This window comes from Aotus nancymaae, unplaced genomic scaffold, assembly GCF_030222135.1.
Source record: "Aotus nancymaae isolate 86718 unplaced genomic scaffold, 86718_ANA_hifiasm-v0.15.2.pri h1tg000059l, whole genome shotgun sequence".
In the NCBI taxonomy this organism is placed as follows: Eukaryota; Metazoa; Chordata; class Mammalia; order Primates; family Aotidae; genus Aotus; species Aotus nancymaae.
Genome location: NW_026988473.1, coordinates 77,046,935 through 77,060,741, shown reverse-complemented (window position 1 = coordinate 77,060,741; position 13,807 = coordinate 77,046,935). Strand labels below are relative to the sequence as shown.

Here is a 13,807-nt window from a genome sequence, read left to right as displayed (position 1 = left end):
TCTTAATTTATTACATTTTAACTACTTCTTGACCAATTTGTTATTTAAGTAGCTATGAAAAGAAGGAGGCTTACGACACAATCTGCAACTGTACCTGAGACAGAAGGAAATCCTGTAGCTCCTGCTCCTGATAAGACAGTGTAATTACTCTTCCATCTCTGTGTACAACCCGAATCTGCTCAACTCCAATATTCAACTGCAGCTGGATGGACCTTTATAGACACATATACTAAAATTCAGAGATGTTCAAAATTATACAGTATTATAAACAATAAACCTCAACATCAAATTAAAAAGTATTTCTTTGTTTTGAGACAGAGTCTCAGTCTGTTGCCCAGGCTGGAGTGCAGTGGTATGATCTTAGCTCACTGCAACCTCCGCCTCCCGGGTTCAAGGGATTCTCCTGCCTCAGCCTCCCAAGTAGCTGAGATTACAGGCGCCCACCACCGCGCCCGGCTAATTTTTGTATTTTTAGTAAAGATGGGGTTTCCCCATGTTGGCCAGGCTGGTCTCAAACTCCTGACCTCAAGTGATCTACCTGCCTCGGCCTCCCAAAGTGCTGAGATTACAGGTGTGAGCCGCCGCACCTGGCCAAAAAAAAAAAAGTTTTAATAACCCACACAAACATTCATGAAGGAGATGCAGGAGTCTTCTTTGGTTCAACTAAGCAGACTTACTCCAGAATACAACAGACCACACTGAGTACCCGTCTACCCAGAGGATTTGGAGAGACCACAGCTTGCCAGCAGGCCATGCAACTGTCTATATAGAAGTAAAATACCTTTGTTGCAAGATGAGATCCACATTGGATATATGTGGGACCTGCCTTAACAGGAGCCATAAGCTCTTGTAACAACTATATAGGCATGGTTTCCACAAGACAAGATCAGCTTTAAAAGTCACCACCAGCCAGCGAAGTCCAAAGGCATTCCCATCAGTTATTTAAAATTTCTCCAGTTCAGATGCATTTTACCAATTTGAGATCATTTTTACTATTAATACAGATGACATCTTTCCTTATCAAGTTTCCAAGGGATTAGAGCCAGTGTTAATCAAAGAGTAAATTATCATACAGAAAGAGAAATGGTTTTATTAATTCTTTACCTTCTCCTGCTGAAATAATGAGCAAACAAGCCAGACTACATGTACTCCATTAATTTGGCTTAGGTCAAATAAAAAACTCATATAAAAGCCAGTAAATAACAAGCAGATCACTGTAATCTTCCCAAAAAAACTGCTAAAAATTTAAGAAATCACAGCACATTGCATCCTTGAAATCCTGAGCCTCCAGAGAAGCTGGGACTTCAGGTATTTGCCACAATGCCTGGCTTAAGTTTGTAATTTTGATAAACTAAAGTTTACATTGTTTTCTCAAATAAAAACTCAAAAGGCTTAAAGACATATAAATCTACCCCATATTTTAAAATTCTTTTCTTAAAACAAGGTGTGAAGGAACAGGGACTCTTACCACTCAACATTGGTAGCTGCATACTTTTGGCAACCACTTTGAGGAACAATTTGACAGTACCAATTAAAATGTAAATGTCCTTATCTTTTTTTGAGACAGAGTCTCACTCTATCACCCAGGCTGGAGTGCAGCTGCACAACCTCAGCTCACTGCAACCTGTCTCCCGGGTTCAAATAATTCTTCCACTTCTGCCTCCTAAGTAGCTAGAACTATAGGCACTATCACCACGCCCAGCTAATCTTTCTATTTTTAGTAGGGACAGGGTTTCACCATGTTGGCCACACTGGCCTTGAACACCTGGCCTCAAGTGATCTGCCTACCTCAGCCTCCCAAAATGTTGGGATTACAGGCATGAGCCACCAGGCCCGCCAAATGTCCTTCTCTTTTAACTCAGAAATTATACTTGTAGGACTTTACCCTATAGACAGATATACCTGTACGTGTGCAAATTATTTTGCTGGTACTCAACAAAAATGTTCAACAACAGAAGACTGATTAAAAGTTTGGGACGTATAATAAAATACAATAATGCTGTAAGAAAATGCGGTAGATCTATGTGCTAACAAAATAATGTTTACTCACTAATATACTACTACTGAGCAATAAATTATTTATTATATGTACTTGTCTGCATTTCTGGACCTTATGGCCACAGGATTAATTTTAACTCAGAAGAATGCAGAACAATCACATATTTTAAACCTTGTTAAAACAGTCCACATAAAAAGAATCTCCTACTCTGTAAAGCATTTCTTGTATACAGTTTTTCCTAATTGATCCCATTTTCTTCTGATCATTAAGCCTACCTGCATAAGCTGAACTACTAAAAAAAAACACTACTGAGTTTAAAAGGCAGGTAAATTCCAAATGATTGCTAATACATAGAGTTTCTTTTTGGGGAGATGGAAATGTTCCACAATTAGATAATGATGACAGTTACAAAACAGGGAATATACTAAAAAACACTGAACTGTGTTCACTTTAAAATGGTGGATTTTGTTGTATGTATTATATGTTTTTTAAAAAGCATACAAAACTGCATGAGAGGTAGGGTTACATGTCTTCTACTCGTATATGTAAAAAAAAAAATTTTTTAAAGAGAGGTAGGGTACAGGTACAGGTAGGACATGCATGCTTGTAAATACAGTCTTTCCTAGAAAGATGTACAAGAAATTGTTATTAAATGAATCCAAAGGAGTTCTGAGAATTATTTTCAACTTTCAATAGGGTAAGTTGAGCCCAGCTGTGATAGTTAAGAGTGTCAACCTGATTGGATTAAAGGACACAAAGTATTGGTCCTGGGCATGTCTGTGAGGGTGTTGCCAAAGGAGATTAACACTTGAGTCAGTGGGCTGAGAAAGGCAGACCTGCCCTTAATCTGGGTAGGCACAATCTAATCAGATGCCAGCACAGCCAGAATATGAACAGGCAGAAAAATGTGAAAAGAGAGACTGGCCTAGCCTCCCAGCCTACATCCTTCTCCCGTGCTGAATGCTTCCCGCCCTCAAACATCGGACTCCAAGTTCTTCAGTTTTGGAACTCAGACTGGCTCTCCTTGCTCCTCAGCCTGCAGACTGCCTATTGTGGGACTTTGTGATCCTGTGAGTTAATACTTAATAAACTCCCCTTTACATATATGTATCTATTCCATTAGTTCTGTCCCTCTAGAGAATCCTAATACACCAGCTATAGAAGATGAGGAAAAGAGCATTCTACTACTGCCTTCTACTCCTCCTTCATTCCTGAGTCTGTCAAGGCTACATTATCACGAACCTTCCTTCATGGAAGTTTAGAACGTGTACATGGGGACCTGTAACCATAATCCCAGCTTTAGTCTCAGTTCTAGTATAAACAATTCAATGATGATAACTTCCTCTTTTCTTTTCCACTGCACTCACTCTCTCTTCACTTTTTATTATGAAAATTTTAAACACAAACAGTAGGAGGGCAAAAGGCTTATTGGCAAGTAAATAAACACCAACAGAAGTATAACGAAAGCCTATAATTCCATCACCCAGTCTTAATGGTTAAAAATGCAATCCAAACTTTTTTCATCTATGTTTGACGCCTACTTTCTCCCACCCCATCCCCAATCACCCCAATTATTTTATTATTTCTTTAGATATAGGGGAAGGAAACTCTATGATTCTGCTTTACTCCATCATCTTTCTCTGAAAGTTTCAAGGCTAATTTCCTTCCCATTGTGTATTCTTTTCATACTCTACATCTAAACTCACACTTACCTATTTTTCATTTTTTAAGTGAATTAAAACCTCTGCATTTAAAAACAGCATTATATTGGGAATGACTGTACATAGGAAAAATCAAAAAGAAAGAAAAAAATAGCATTATAAGGCTGGGTACAGTGGTTCACGCCTGTAATCCCAGCACTTTGGGAGGCTGAGGAGGGCAGATCATGAGGTCAGGAGTTTAAGACCAGCCTGGCCAACACAGTGAAACCCCGTCTCTATTAAAAATACAGAAATTAGCCAGGTGTGGTGGCACGCATCTGTAGTCCCAGGTACTCAGGAGGCTGAGGGGGGAGAATTGCTTGAACCCAGGAGGCAGAGGCTGCAGTGGGCCAAGACTTTCAATAAAACTCTAGCTTGGGCAACAGAGCGAGACTGCATCTCAAAAAAAAAAAAAAAGGATTATAAATGTATTTTCTGCCCCTACTCCTAAGGGTGGCTATTTTGTGTTTCACAGTAAGTTTTGCTTTAGTGTGGCTACTTAAGTCTGTCTGAAATAAAGCAACTAAGAAGGGTACGGTAGTGCGCACCTGTAGTTCCAGCTACACAGGGGGCTAAGGCGGGAGGACTGCTTGAGCCCAGGAGTTCGAGATCAGCCTGGACAACAGCATTGTAAGACACCATCTCAAAAACACAAATTGAGACAAAAAGGAAAGAAAGCAACTAACACTTTAAAAATAGTCACAGCCGAGCGCGGTGGCTCACGCCTGTAATCCCAGCACTTTGGGAGGCCAAGGCGGGTGGATCACGAGGTCAAGAGATCGAGACCATCCTGGTCAACATGGTGAAACCCTGTCTCTACTAAAAAAAAAATACAAAAAATTAGCTGGGCATGGTGGCGCGTGCCTCTAATCCCAGCTACTCAGGAGGCTGAGGCAGGAGAATTGCCTGAACCCAGGAGGCGGAGGTTGCAGTGAGCCGAGATTGCGCCATTGCACTCCAGCCTGGGTAACAAGAGCGAAACTCTCTCTCAAAAAAAAAAAAAAAAAAAAAAGTAGTCACAGACCCTGATAAATGTCAGGTGTTAAATTTCACAGAGGCTCAAAAGGTAGACTAAAAAGTCCTTTGATGGCTTACTAGCCAATTGTATTAACTTGTGATTTGTGAATGTATATCAAGCAGACTCCCTATGAAGGCTGGGGACAAAAACCATCTTATCTCCTTCACAGACACACAGTTATCAACCCAGTTTTTAGGGCATAATCATGATCTGGATTAGACCCAGGATCGACACCAGGTCCTGAGAGCTGTAAAACTTCAGCTGTTTTAAGCATAACATGGAGAGTATAGGCTAGAATACAAATGACCCTATTCACTTCAAATATACTAGACTTACCGTATAGCCATTAGGCAAGAACTGAAGCAGACCTGGAGTCTCAAGAGGTAAGGCAGCTTTCTGCTCAGTGCTGGGGTTCACTGTTTACCCCAGCTCAAATATGTGACATTTACCTAATAGAGACTATTTTTTAGACATTCTTACCTCTCATTCTTACAATGTTTAAAAACAGACTTTTTGAATTTTCTCCTAAGAACTAACTGCCATCAAAAAAACTGGCTGGGAGTGGCGGTTCAAGCCTGTAATCCCAGCATTTTGGGAGGCCAAAACAGGAGGACTGCTTGAATCCAGAAGCTCAAGACCAGCATGGGCAACATAGACCTGTTTCTTAGGTACACGCCTATAGTCCCAGCTACTCAGGAGACTGAGGCAGAAGAATTCCTTAAACCCAGGAGTTCGAGGCTGCAGTCAGCTATGATCACCACTGTACTCCAACCTGGGTAAAAGAGTGAGACTCCACTTATTAAAAAAAAACTCTACAGTTGATATAATTTACAGAAATGTTATGCCACCCTAGCAAATAAAAACCAAATACTTAATATAATTACTCAGCAAACATCAATACATTAAAAGCAAGTTAACATATTAAATACAAAACTTTTATTTTGGCCACTTACTTGCATATTTGCTCATAGCCTTGTGATGTGATTAAAACTTTCACACTGGATTCATAAACATCATTGATATTTGACCAATGAGCCTGTATCTGAGGATCCTCAATTCGGCTTGCTAAGCTGTCAATGGTTGCTGCAGTTCTTTTAAACACAAGAGGTTAAAAAGCTTTAAGTTATCACACAAAATGATAGGAATATAAATGATTCATCAGTTTTATGAAAATTTTAAAACTAGATAACTACTTTTTAGAACTAACACTAAGTGTAAAGCAGACTTTAAATGAAGGTAGAGGTAGTTCTAAGAACCCTTTCACACTGCTTGAAGGTGTAGGTTCTCAGCTTCACACTCTAATACACACTCATCACACACTCCTGATTATCATGATTCATGATGGGTTTATTCCCTTTAACTCATTCGTTTTCTTCCACTCAGGAAAGCTTATCAGGAAAAGAGTAAGGATAGTCTAGGGTATAAACCCAATATGAATCATTCATAAATGTCAGTATTTGATCCTTGGTAATAAATGACTTGTGGCATACCCACAACTAGACTCATTACTGTATTGAAATTACAATCAAATTGAAGAGAAGCTGGAGATTTTTTGCACAATCAAAACCTTATAGTCCAAAAAAGAAAAATATCATCAATACAAATGAGAAATAAGATTCATCAAGTGTTCATTATACGGCAAGTATTATACTAAGTGCTTCCATGAATTGTATTATTTAATCTTACTAACAACTCTGTTTCTTAGGTAGGCACTATTATTTCTATTTTTAGAAGAGAAAAAAGTTTAGCAATGTTCAGCAATTTGCCCACGGCCACATGGCTATAAATTGGGATACAAAATCTGGGAGTCTAAATCCAGAGCCAAAAACCTGGCAATTAATTCCAAAGCCAGTAAACTTATACACACTAATCAACAGCCAAAGCTTAGAACCAAAGCATAAATACATAAAAATATATTATACATAAAAATATATTACATGTCAAGAGATCTCACTGTGCATGGCATCATACACATCAGTCTTTTTTCTTTTTATGGACATGGTTTCACTCTGTTACCCCAACTGGAGCGCAGTGGTGTCACCACAGCTCACTGCAGCCTCGACATCCCAGGCTCATGCAATCTTCCAGACTCAGCCTCCCAGAGCTGGGACTACAAGTGCATACCACCACACCCGGCTACTTTTTTAAATGTTTTTTTGTAGAGATGGGCCATGTTGCCCAGGCTGGTCTCAAATTCCTGGACTCAAGGGATATGCCTGGCCTCCCAGAGTGCTGAGATTACAGGCATGAGCTACCACCCAAGCAGCTGATTTTTAAAAGATTTCCTGACTAGGCAGTGGCTCATGCCTATAATCCCAGCACTTTGGGAGGCCAAGGTGGGCGGATCACTTGAAGTCAGAAGTTTGAGACCAGCCTGGTCAACACGGTGAAACCTCGTCCCTACTAAAAATACAAAAATTAGCCAGGCATGGTGGTGCACACTTACAATCCCAGCTACTTGGGAGGCTGAGGTGGGATGATCACTTGAACCCGGGAGGCAGAGGTTGCAGTGAGCTATGCCACTGCACTCCAACCTGGGTGACACAGCAAGACTTCAACTCAAAAAAACTTCTCGTAGAGACAAGGTCTCACTGTGTTGCCCAGGCTGGTCTCAAACCCTTGGGCTCAAGCAAGCCTTCCATCTCAACCTCCTAAAGTGTAAGGACTATACGCGTGAGCCACCATGCCCAGTCACAGTCTTTTTTTCTTCACTAAGCTTTTTGAACACCAGAAAGAAGTAATGTTTTTAAAGCTTTGCTGCTTCCAAGGCTACACTTACTACTCTGAAATTTATAATGGTTCTAAAGACAGCTATTTTCATGCTGATCATTTATTTTGGGGATTATTTAAATTTATGGTCAATCAGAAATTTGCAAGATTAATAATCTACTCAAATTATCACCTTTTTAAATTGAACTGTTATTAGCGGTAACAGTAACCTGTCATATGATACTTTATTACTTCGAAGATACTTCTACATACACTGTTTACTATGACCCTAAGACCCCACTCCTATACCTAATACTGACAGGGGAGTAAACGGGGGGCCACAGACACTAAATGTTTTGCTCAAAGTTCCCCAGCAAGTGGCTGAGCCTTGGCTGACACACCTCTCACCCAAGTCCACTGCTCTTCTCACTGCATCACGCTGTCTTCTCTAAAATGTCTCCCTTTTTAGCAAAAATTCCTTTTACTAAAAGCTGAAGGACCTAAATTTCTACTCTAAGACTACAAACTAATACACTAAAAAGACTGCATTAATAAGAAAAATACTGGAAACCAAAAATAAAACATCATCTATTTAACGACAATGCCCATGCCTGAACTTCTGGAGTACTACCAATGCATAATTACAAATGAAGTAAAAACAGGCCTTTTCACTAAGTACCAATAATAAAATAGAAAAGCACCCTTTAGCATTGAAAAAGATACATTTGTATGTACTCATGCCATGTTATTTTATAAGCAATGTATATAAAAGAAAAAAACAAACAGTTTTGGGAGTTACATAGACCTGGGCACGAATCCTGGTTCTGCAACTTTTTAGCTGTGTAACCTTGAGCAAGGTGCGTAACTTCTTTAAGCCTCAATTTTATCAGTAAAAACAAGGTTAATACTGCCTGTCCCAAAGAACAAAGATCAAATAAGTCAACATAAAGGAGCGTATCCTCCAAACTCTAAAATGTGCAAGAAATAAAAAATACAGCAACCTTCAACAAAAAGATTTAAATCAGTTCAGAAACAAGTATCTTATGGCTGGGTTACTGAAGAAAGTATGCTGTCATAAAGCACATTTCTCCTAGTCAGTTGTCTTTGCAAAAAAGTGACAGTGTTAAAAAGAATACACTGTTAGATCAGACGTGGATCTAAGTCTTCCCCAGACTTGACAGGACCCAGTCTATGTCGGCAAATAAACTCTTACACTTCCTCTCCCTAAAAAAAAAAAAGTTAAAGCATTCCAAAAAAGTATATGAAATAATAGAAGAAAACGGAAAGTAATTTCAAAGAAAAAACAGAAAACAATAACTTTGTTCAACCTTACCTACTCCTTAGAAAAATATGCTTTGCTTGTTTAATTATTTTTTCCAGAAGCCCTTCACTGGACTGTAATGAATTAATTTCATTTTTATCAAAAGCTTGCGGACCCGAAAGTCTCATTCTCTTGTGGCCGAAAGGTGCACTTGCTGGATGAGGCATCATGATGGAACTCAAGGTCTGTTTATGAAACTAACAAAAACAGCCATTTTAAATAACCAATACCCACATACTAAATGCTACATAATATTTAATCAAAACATGGGTCACATCTTGAAACACTGAAAGGAATGGATTTGAACCACATATGAAAAGAATCCTGACATGGAGAAAAACGCAAGCATCTAACAGGTCACACATAATGCAAGTCTGTGCAGAGAAGGGTCCTTCTCAAGTTGTAATTTTTTTACTTTTCTCATGTGAAATGGGTAATGTGCCGACATCCTAATAAGGTTTGAGGGAGCCCCAACTCACACATGAACATGAAAACCCAATCATGCTTTTGAACCGCAAAAGGATCTCAAGCTTTATTTTAAAAGTTTTAAAATGTAAAACAATCCTCTTCTCTGAGTCTCATAAATAGAACACATGCAATCAGTAAATAGTTCTTTCACTATATCCTAGATTAGAGGTTCCCAAACCTGGCTGCCTATCTGAACCTCCTGATGAGCTTTTTAAAAACAATTCTTGCATCATGACAATCAACTGAATCAGATTTTGGATGGGGCAGGGGAGGCTGTAATACATACTTCTATGAAATTTCACAGGATATTCCTTTGAAATTACCCTGGCCTGTGAACCAGCACCCTGGAAACAGTTGTAGATAATCTGTAAGTAGAAGATGTCCTAAAATAAAACTAGTCTCTTCACAGACTCTGGTAAGACATTTTCCATTATCTCTCCCAGTCAGAATCACCCTTCCCTCTGAACTTGAACATCATGTTTCTTACACCTCTACTTTAAAACTTGCATCTCTCTACCAGTAGAAGGTATGCTTGGAACAGTGACAGTATTCTGATTATCTGTATTCCCCTAGCACACAGCAAGGATCTTTCATATTAGACAGTGATGCTGTTGCTATGTCAATAATCAAGACTCAGCAGAGGAGGGGGGCTTTGTGCATACTCACTGCCCTGCACGTGCTCACCACAATGCAAGAAAACATTTATTTCCTTACCTCTCTAATCAGCAGATGTAAATTATGCTCTAAGACATAAAGGTGGTCCTCCGGACTTTGCTTCTCAGTAGCGAATTTTTGGGATTTCTTATCATTTGAGGAATGGCACAAAGAAATAGATAACTGCAAGTCTATTTATAAAAAGGAGGAGGACAGATGTGAATAAAATATGGCAAGGTACAAACTGTCTTCATAAAGTATAATCATAGTTCATTTTCAAAAGATACATTCTAAACTTAAAGATCAGGCCTCATGCTTAACATTTGTATATCAAGACGACGATTCATGAATATAATAAACTACCATGTATTTCAATAATTCAAATTCTGTTGACATATACTATGGCTGCTGCCCTCGAGCTGTGGCTCAAGACTGGTGAAAAATGCCATATATTGCTTTTTCCTTTAAAATAAGAGTTGGTATCCAGTCTTACTGAGTAGAAGACAGTCAGTCTTCCCTGCTCCCATAAGAAGTAGGATGGAATTTCTCACCGTTAAAACCTATTTCATTCTAAGATGATCGCCCTTAGAATTTACATAAAAAACAAGTGCAAAGCTAAATACAAACTCATCCCCAGACAAGTCTACCTGCTTTTGAACAATATAATTAAAATCCAGTTTCTACAAATTTGAAAATATTATGAGTAAACTTCAAAAAAAATTTTTTGTTTGTTTGTTTTAGTAAAGACTGAATTTCACCATGTTGACCACGCTAGTTTCAAACTCCCAACCTGAAGTGATACCCCCACCTTGGCCTCCCATGGTGCTGGGATGACAAGCGTGAGAGTAAACATTTTTAAACTGGCCTCTCATTTAGACAATCTCCCTTCAAAGCAACTGTTGCTAAATAAATGTAGCTATGCTAGTGCACATTTTTTCTCTTGACAATAATAATGACTACATAAGTGCAAATTTTTGATACGTAGCTTAAAAATCCAAAGGTCACACCATTTAGGACACAGAACTGAATCCGCAGTATAGTTTGTGTTACAGGCTTTACTGGCTGTCACGCTGGATAACACACTATTTCTTTGCTCTTATTATTCTCCCAACACACCCTAACAGCTACCTTCTTCTCCGTCCTATTCCTCAAAACACAAAGTCCTGTTCATAAAGTCAAAATAGGGCTGCGCTTACTTGGAAAAGGCTGAGAGATAATCTGGTTTTTCACCACAATGTGAGGGATCTGTGATTTAATTTGAACAGCTTCCCGAGAGAGCTGCGCAAAAATTTCTTTACACAAGAGAACGTTCTGTGCTGCTTCTAATTTTGTCTGCCAATGTGGGGAACCTGAGAGACAAGAAATGCATGTATCAATTATCTAACAATATTATGCATTAATTAGCTTAAATGGCGATGTGAGTACATATGACAAATGTTCAGAAAAATACTATATTACAGTATATTCTTTTTTTTCTATTCACTTTTTTTGTGAATAGAAATTTTCTACTGCCAATGCCAACTGTGTTACAAATCATCCCGGCAGGGTACTGGGAAAGTTTTTTTGTTTTTTATTCCCCCAAGCTTTCATTCCTAAAGAGGGAAGCTTCAATTCCTAAAGAGGGAAGTATCAATTAGCAATAATCATGCCACAGATAAACCTCAATGGCTATGATACTGCCACTGTGTAAAGCTATATTCTTTCCAAAATATAAACACCTCACTTCTTTAACAGAGAAAACCAGTCAGTCAGTCCAGTCTGAAAAAACAGTGTCAGTGGCTCACGCCTATAATCCCAGTACTTTGGGAGGCCGAGGCTGGCAGATCACCTGAGGAAGGGAGTTTGAGACCAGCCTGACCAACATGGAGAAACCATGTCTCTACTACAAATACAAAATTAGCTGGGAGTGGTGGCGCATGCCTGTAGCCCCAGTCACTTGAGAGGCTGAGGCAGAAGAATTGCTTGAACCCGGGAGGTGGAGGTTGCAGTGAGGTGAGATCGAGTCACTGTATTCCAGCCTGGGCAACAAAAGCGAAACTCCATTCTCAAAAAAAAAAAGGTTGCATAGCTATTCACTAATGGTTTATTGACAAATTTTAGAATTATATTTTAAATGGTTCTTAGTTCAAAATATCTATTATTCCTAAGCTATATTTATCTTCAGTTTATTTTAAAATGCCAGCTCAAATAAGACCAGAAATTAGAGAACAGAACATAACCACACCTGGTTTGGATTTGGGCAAAGGTCTTTTGAAGAGGTTAACTGTGCCAAGATCACCTATATCTGGAGATTGTTTTTGAATTGAAACCTATATGACAACAAAAACAAAAAAAAGTTAAAATTAGCTTCAGGGCTATTCATAAGAAATTACATGAAAAATATTTTGACAAATACCTTGATATATGCAGACCCCTCTAAATCACTAGGAATTTGGACATCAAGGGGACAGTAATCTTCAGGTATCTTTTTATCCAGATCAAGATCCGTATTCTTTATTACTTCAAATGTACCATGATGAGGAAAGAGAGATCCTAATGTGGCATTAAAAATAGGAAAATAAAAAAAACAACGTATTATTCTGATACACATTATTAAATATATAATAATTCACATCCACATCACTGAATCATAAAGTAAGTTCCCACTAAAAAACATTTGGGGGAAAGGGTGAGGAGTGGTGAGGAAATGAAAGAAAGAAAATGGGGGAGGGGAAGTTATTTACCTTAAAAAAAAAATAGCTTCTTAATCTAATGACATCTTTATAATAAAAATTCGGGCCGGGCGTGGTGGCTTACGCCTGTAATCCAAGCACTGTGGAGGCCAAGGCAGGCGGATCACTTGAGGTCAGGAGTTCAAGACCAGCCTGACCAACATGGTGAAACCTTGTCTTTAAAAAAAAAAAAAAAGGAAAAAAAAGAAATTCCACAGAAAATCCAAATTGTTTTATTACAATGGAGTATTGATAAAAATGAGTGTACTCCTAGAAAACAATTCCTCAGACTGAAACATTGGGGATGAAACACTTCTGGAGCTTAGCCTCTCTACTAAGTTTTCAAGTAAGCACTCTGCATTCAACAACAGAAAGAGAGAAGATAGTGCATATAATATCCTTTTTTCAACCAGTTCCTAGATGTTTTATTTAATTTTTTATTATCTTTTTGGAGACGGTCTCCATCTGTCTCCCAGGCTGGAGTATGGTGGTACAATCACAGCTCACTACAGCCTCAAACTCCTAGGATTTAGCAATCCTCCCACTTCAGCCTCCCAGGTAACTAGGACTGCAGGTACATGCCATCACACCCAGCTAATTTTTAATGTTTTATTTTTTAAATAGGGTCTATGTTGTCCAGTCTTATCTTGAACTCCTGGGCTCAAGCAATTCTCCCACCTTGGCCTCCGAAAGTGCTGAGATTACAGGCATGAGCTGCACAGCCCAGTTCTGAGATTTTATGTGATGTCTTTTTGTGTAGTTCAGAAGTTTGGGTAAGTTGTTCTGGGCCACTGAATTATGTAAGGAATAGGTGGTTAAGTGTAATTGGTTTTGGGCCGGGCGCAGTGGCTCACGCCTGTAATCCCAGCACTTAGGGAGGCTGAGGCGGGTGGATAACGAGGTCAGGAGCTCAAGACTAGCCTGACCAATATGGTGAAACCCCGTCTCAAAAATAAATAAATAAATAAATAAATAAATAAATAAATAAATAAATGTAACTGGTTTTATGACAAGGGAAGATGCTAAAGATCTGCATGCAATTAAAAACAATGTGATCAAATACTTTCATAATCATGAGTGACTACCCCAAATAAAGAATTAGGTAAAGTTCCTGTACACAAATTATTTGTGGAAAAGAAAATATCCAAAACCAGAAAGTGCTGCTTCTACAGACTACCTATTAAAATATTTAAATGGTCTTATCAGTTTTAATTCATATTTATAATG

The 13,807-nt window shown here is 38.7% G+C and overlaps 1 protein-coding gene, 1 non-coding gene and 1 pseudogene across 5 annotated transcripts in view; all 3 read right to left on the bottom strand.

Annotated features, from left to right (window-relative positions):
* MED17 (mediator complex subunit 17) overlaps positions 1 to 13,807 on the bottom strand; it is a 30,108-nt gene that overhangs the window by 8,330 nt on the left and 7,971 nt on the right. For all 4 annotated transcript variants that reach the window (XM_064365420.1, XM_064365419.1, XM_064365418.1 and 1 more), the window contains exons 4-10: positions 12,265 to 12,401; positions 12,094 to 12,178; positions 11,066 to 11,218; positions 9,930 to 10,060; positions 8,760 to 8,944; positions 5,671 to 5,808; positions 95 to 212 (exon numbers count right to left, since the gene is read on the bottom strand). In XM_064365420.1, coding sequence (XP_064221490.1) covers positions 95 to 212; positions 5,671 to 5,808; positions 8,760 to 8,944; positions 9,930 to 10,060; positions 11,066 to 11,218; positions 12,094 to 12,178; positions 12,265 to 12,401 — 947 coding nt within the window. The remainder of the gene's footprint in view (positions 1 to 94; positions 213 to 5,670; positions 5,809 to 8,759; positions 8,945 to 9,929; positions 10,061 to 11,065; positions 11,219 to 12,093; positions 12,179 to 12,264; positions 12,402 to 13,807) is intronic.
* Positions 9,171 to 9,271, bottom strand: LOC135270341 (small nucleolar RNA U13). The gene has a single exon (XR_010338499.1). It is a non-coding gene; the product is annotated as a small nucleolar RNA U13 (small nucleolar RNA).
* On the bottom strand, positions 11,459 to 11,563 carry LOC135270377 (U4 spliceosomal RNA; annotated as a pseudogene).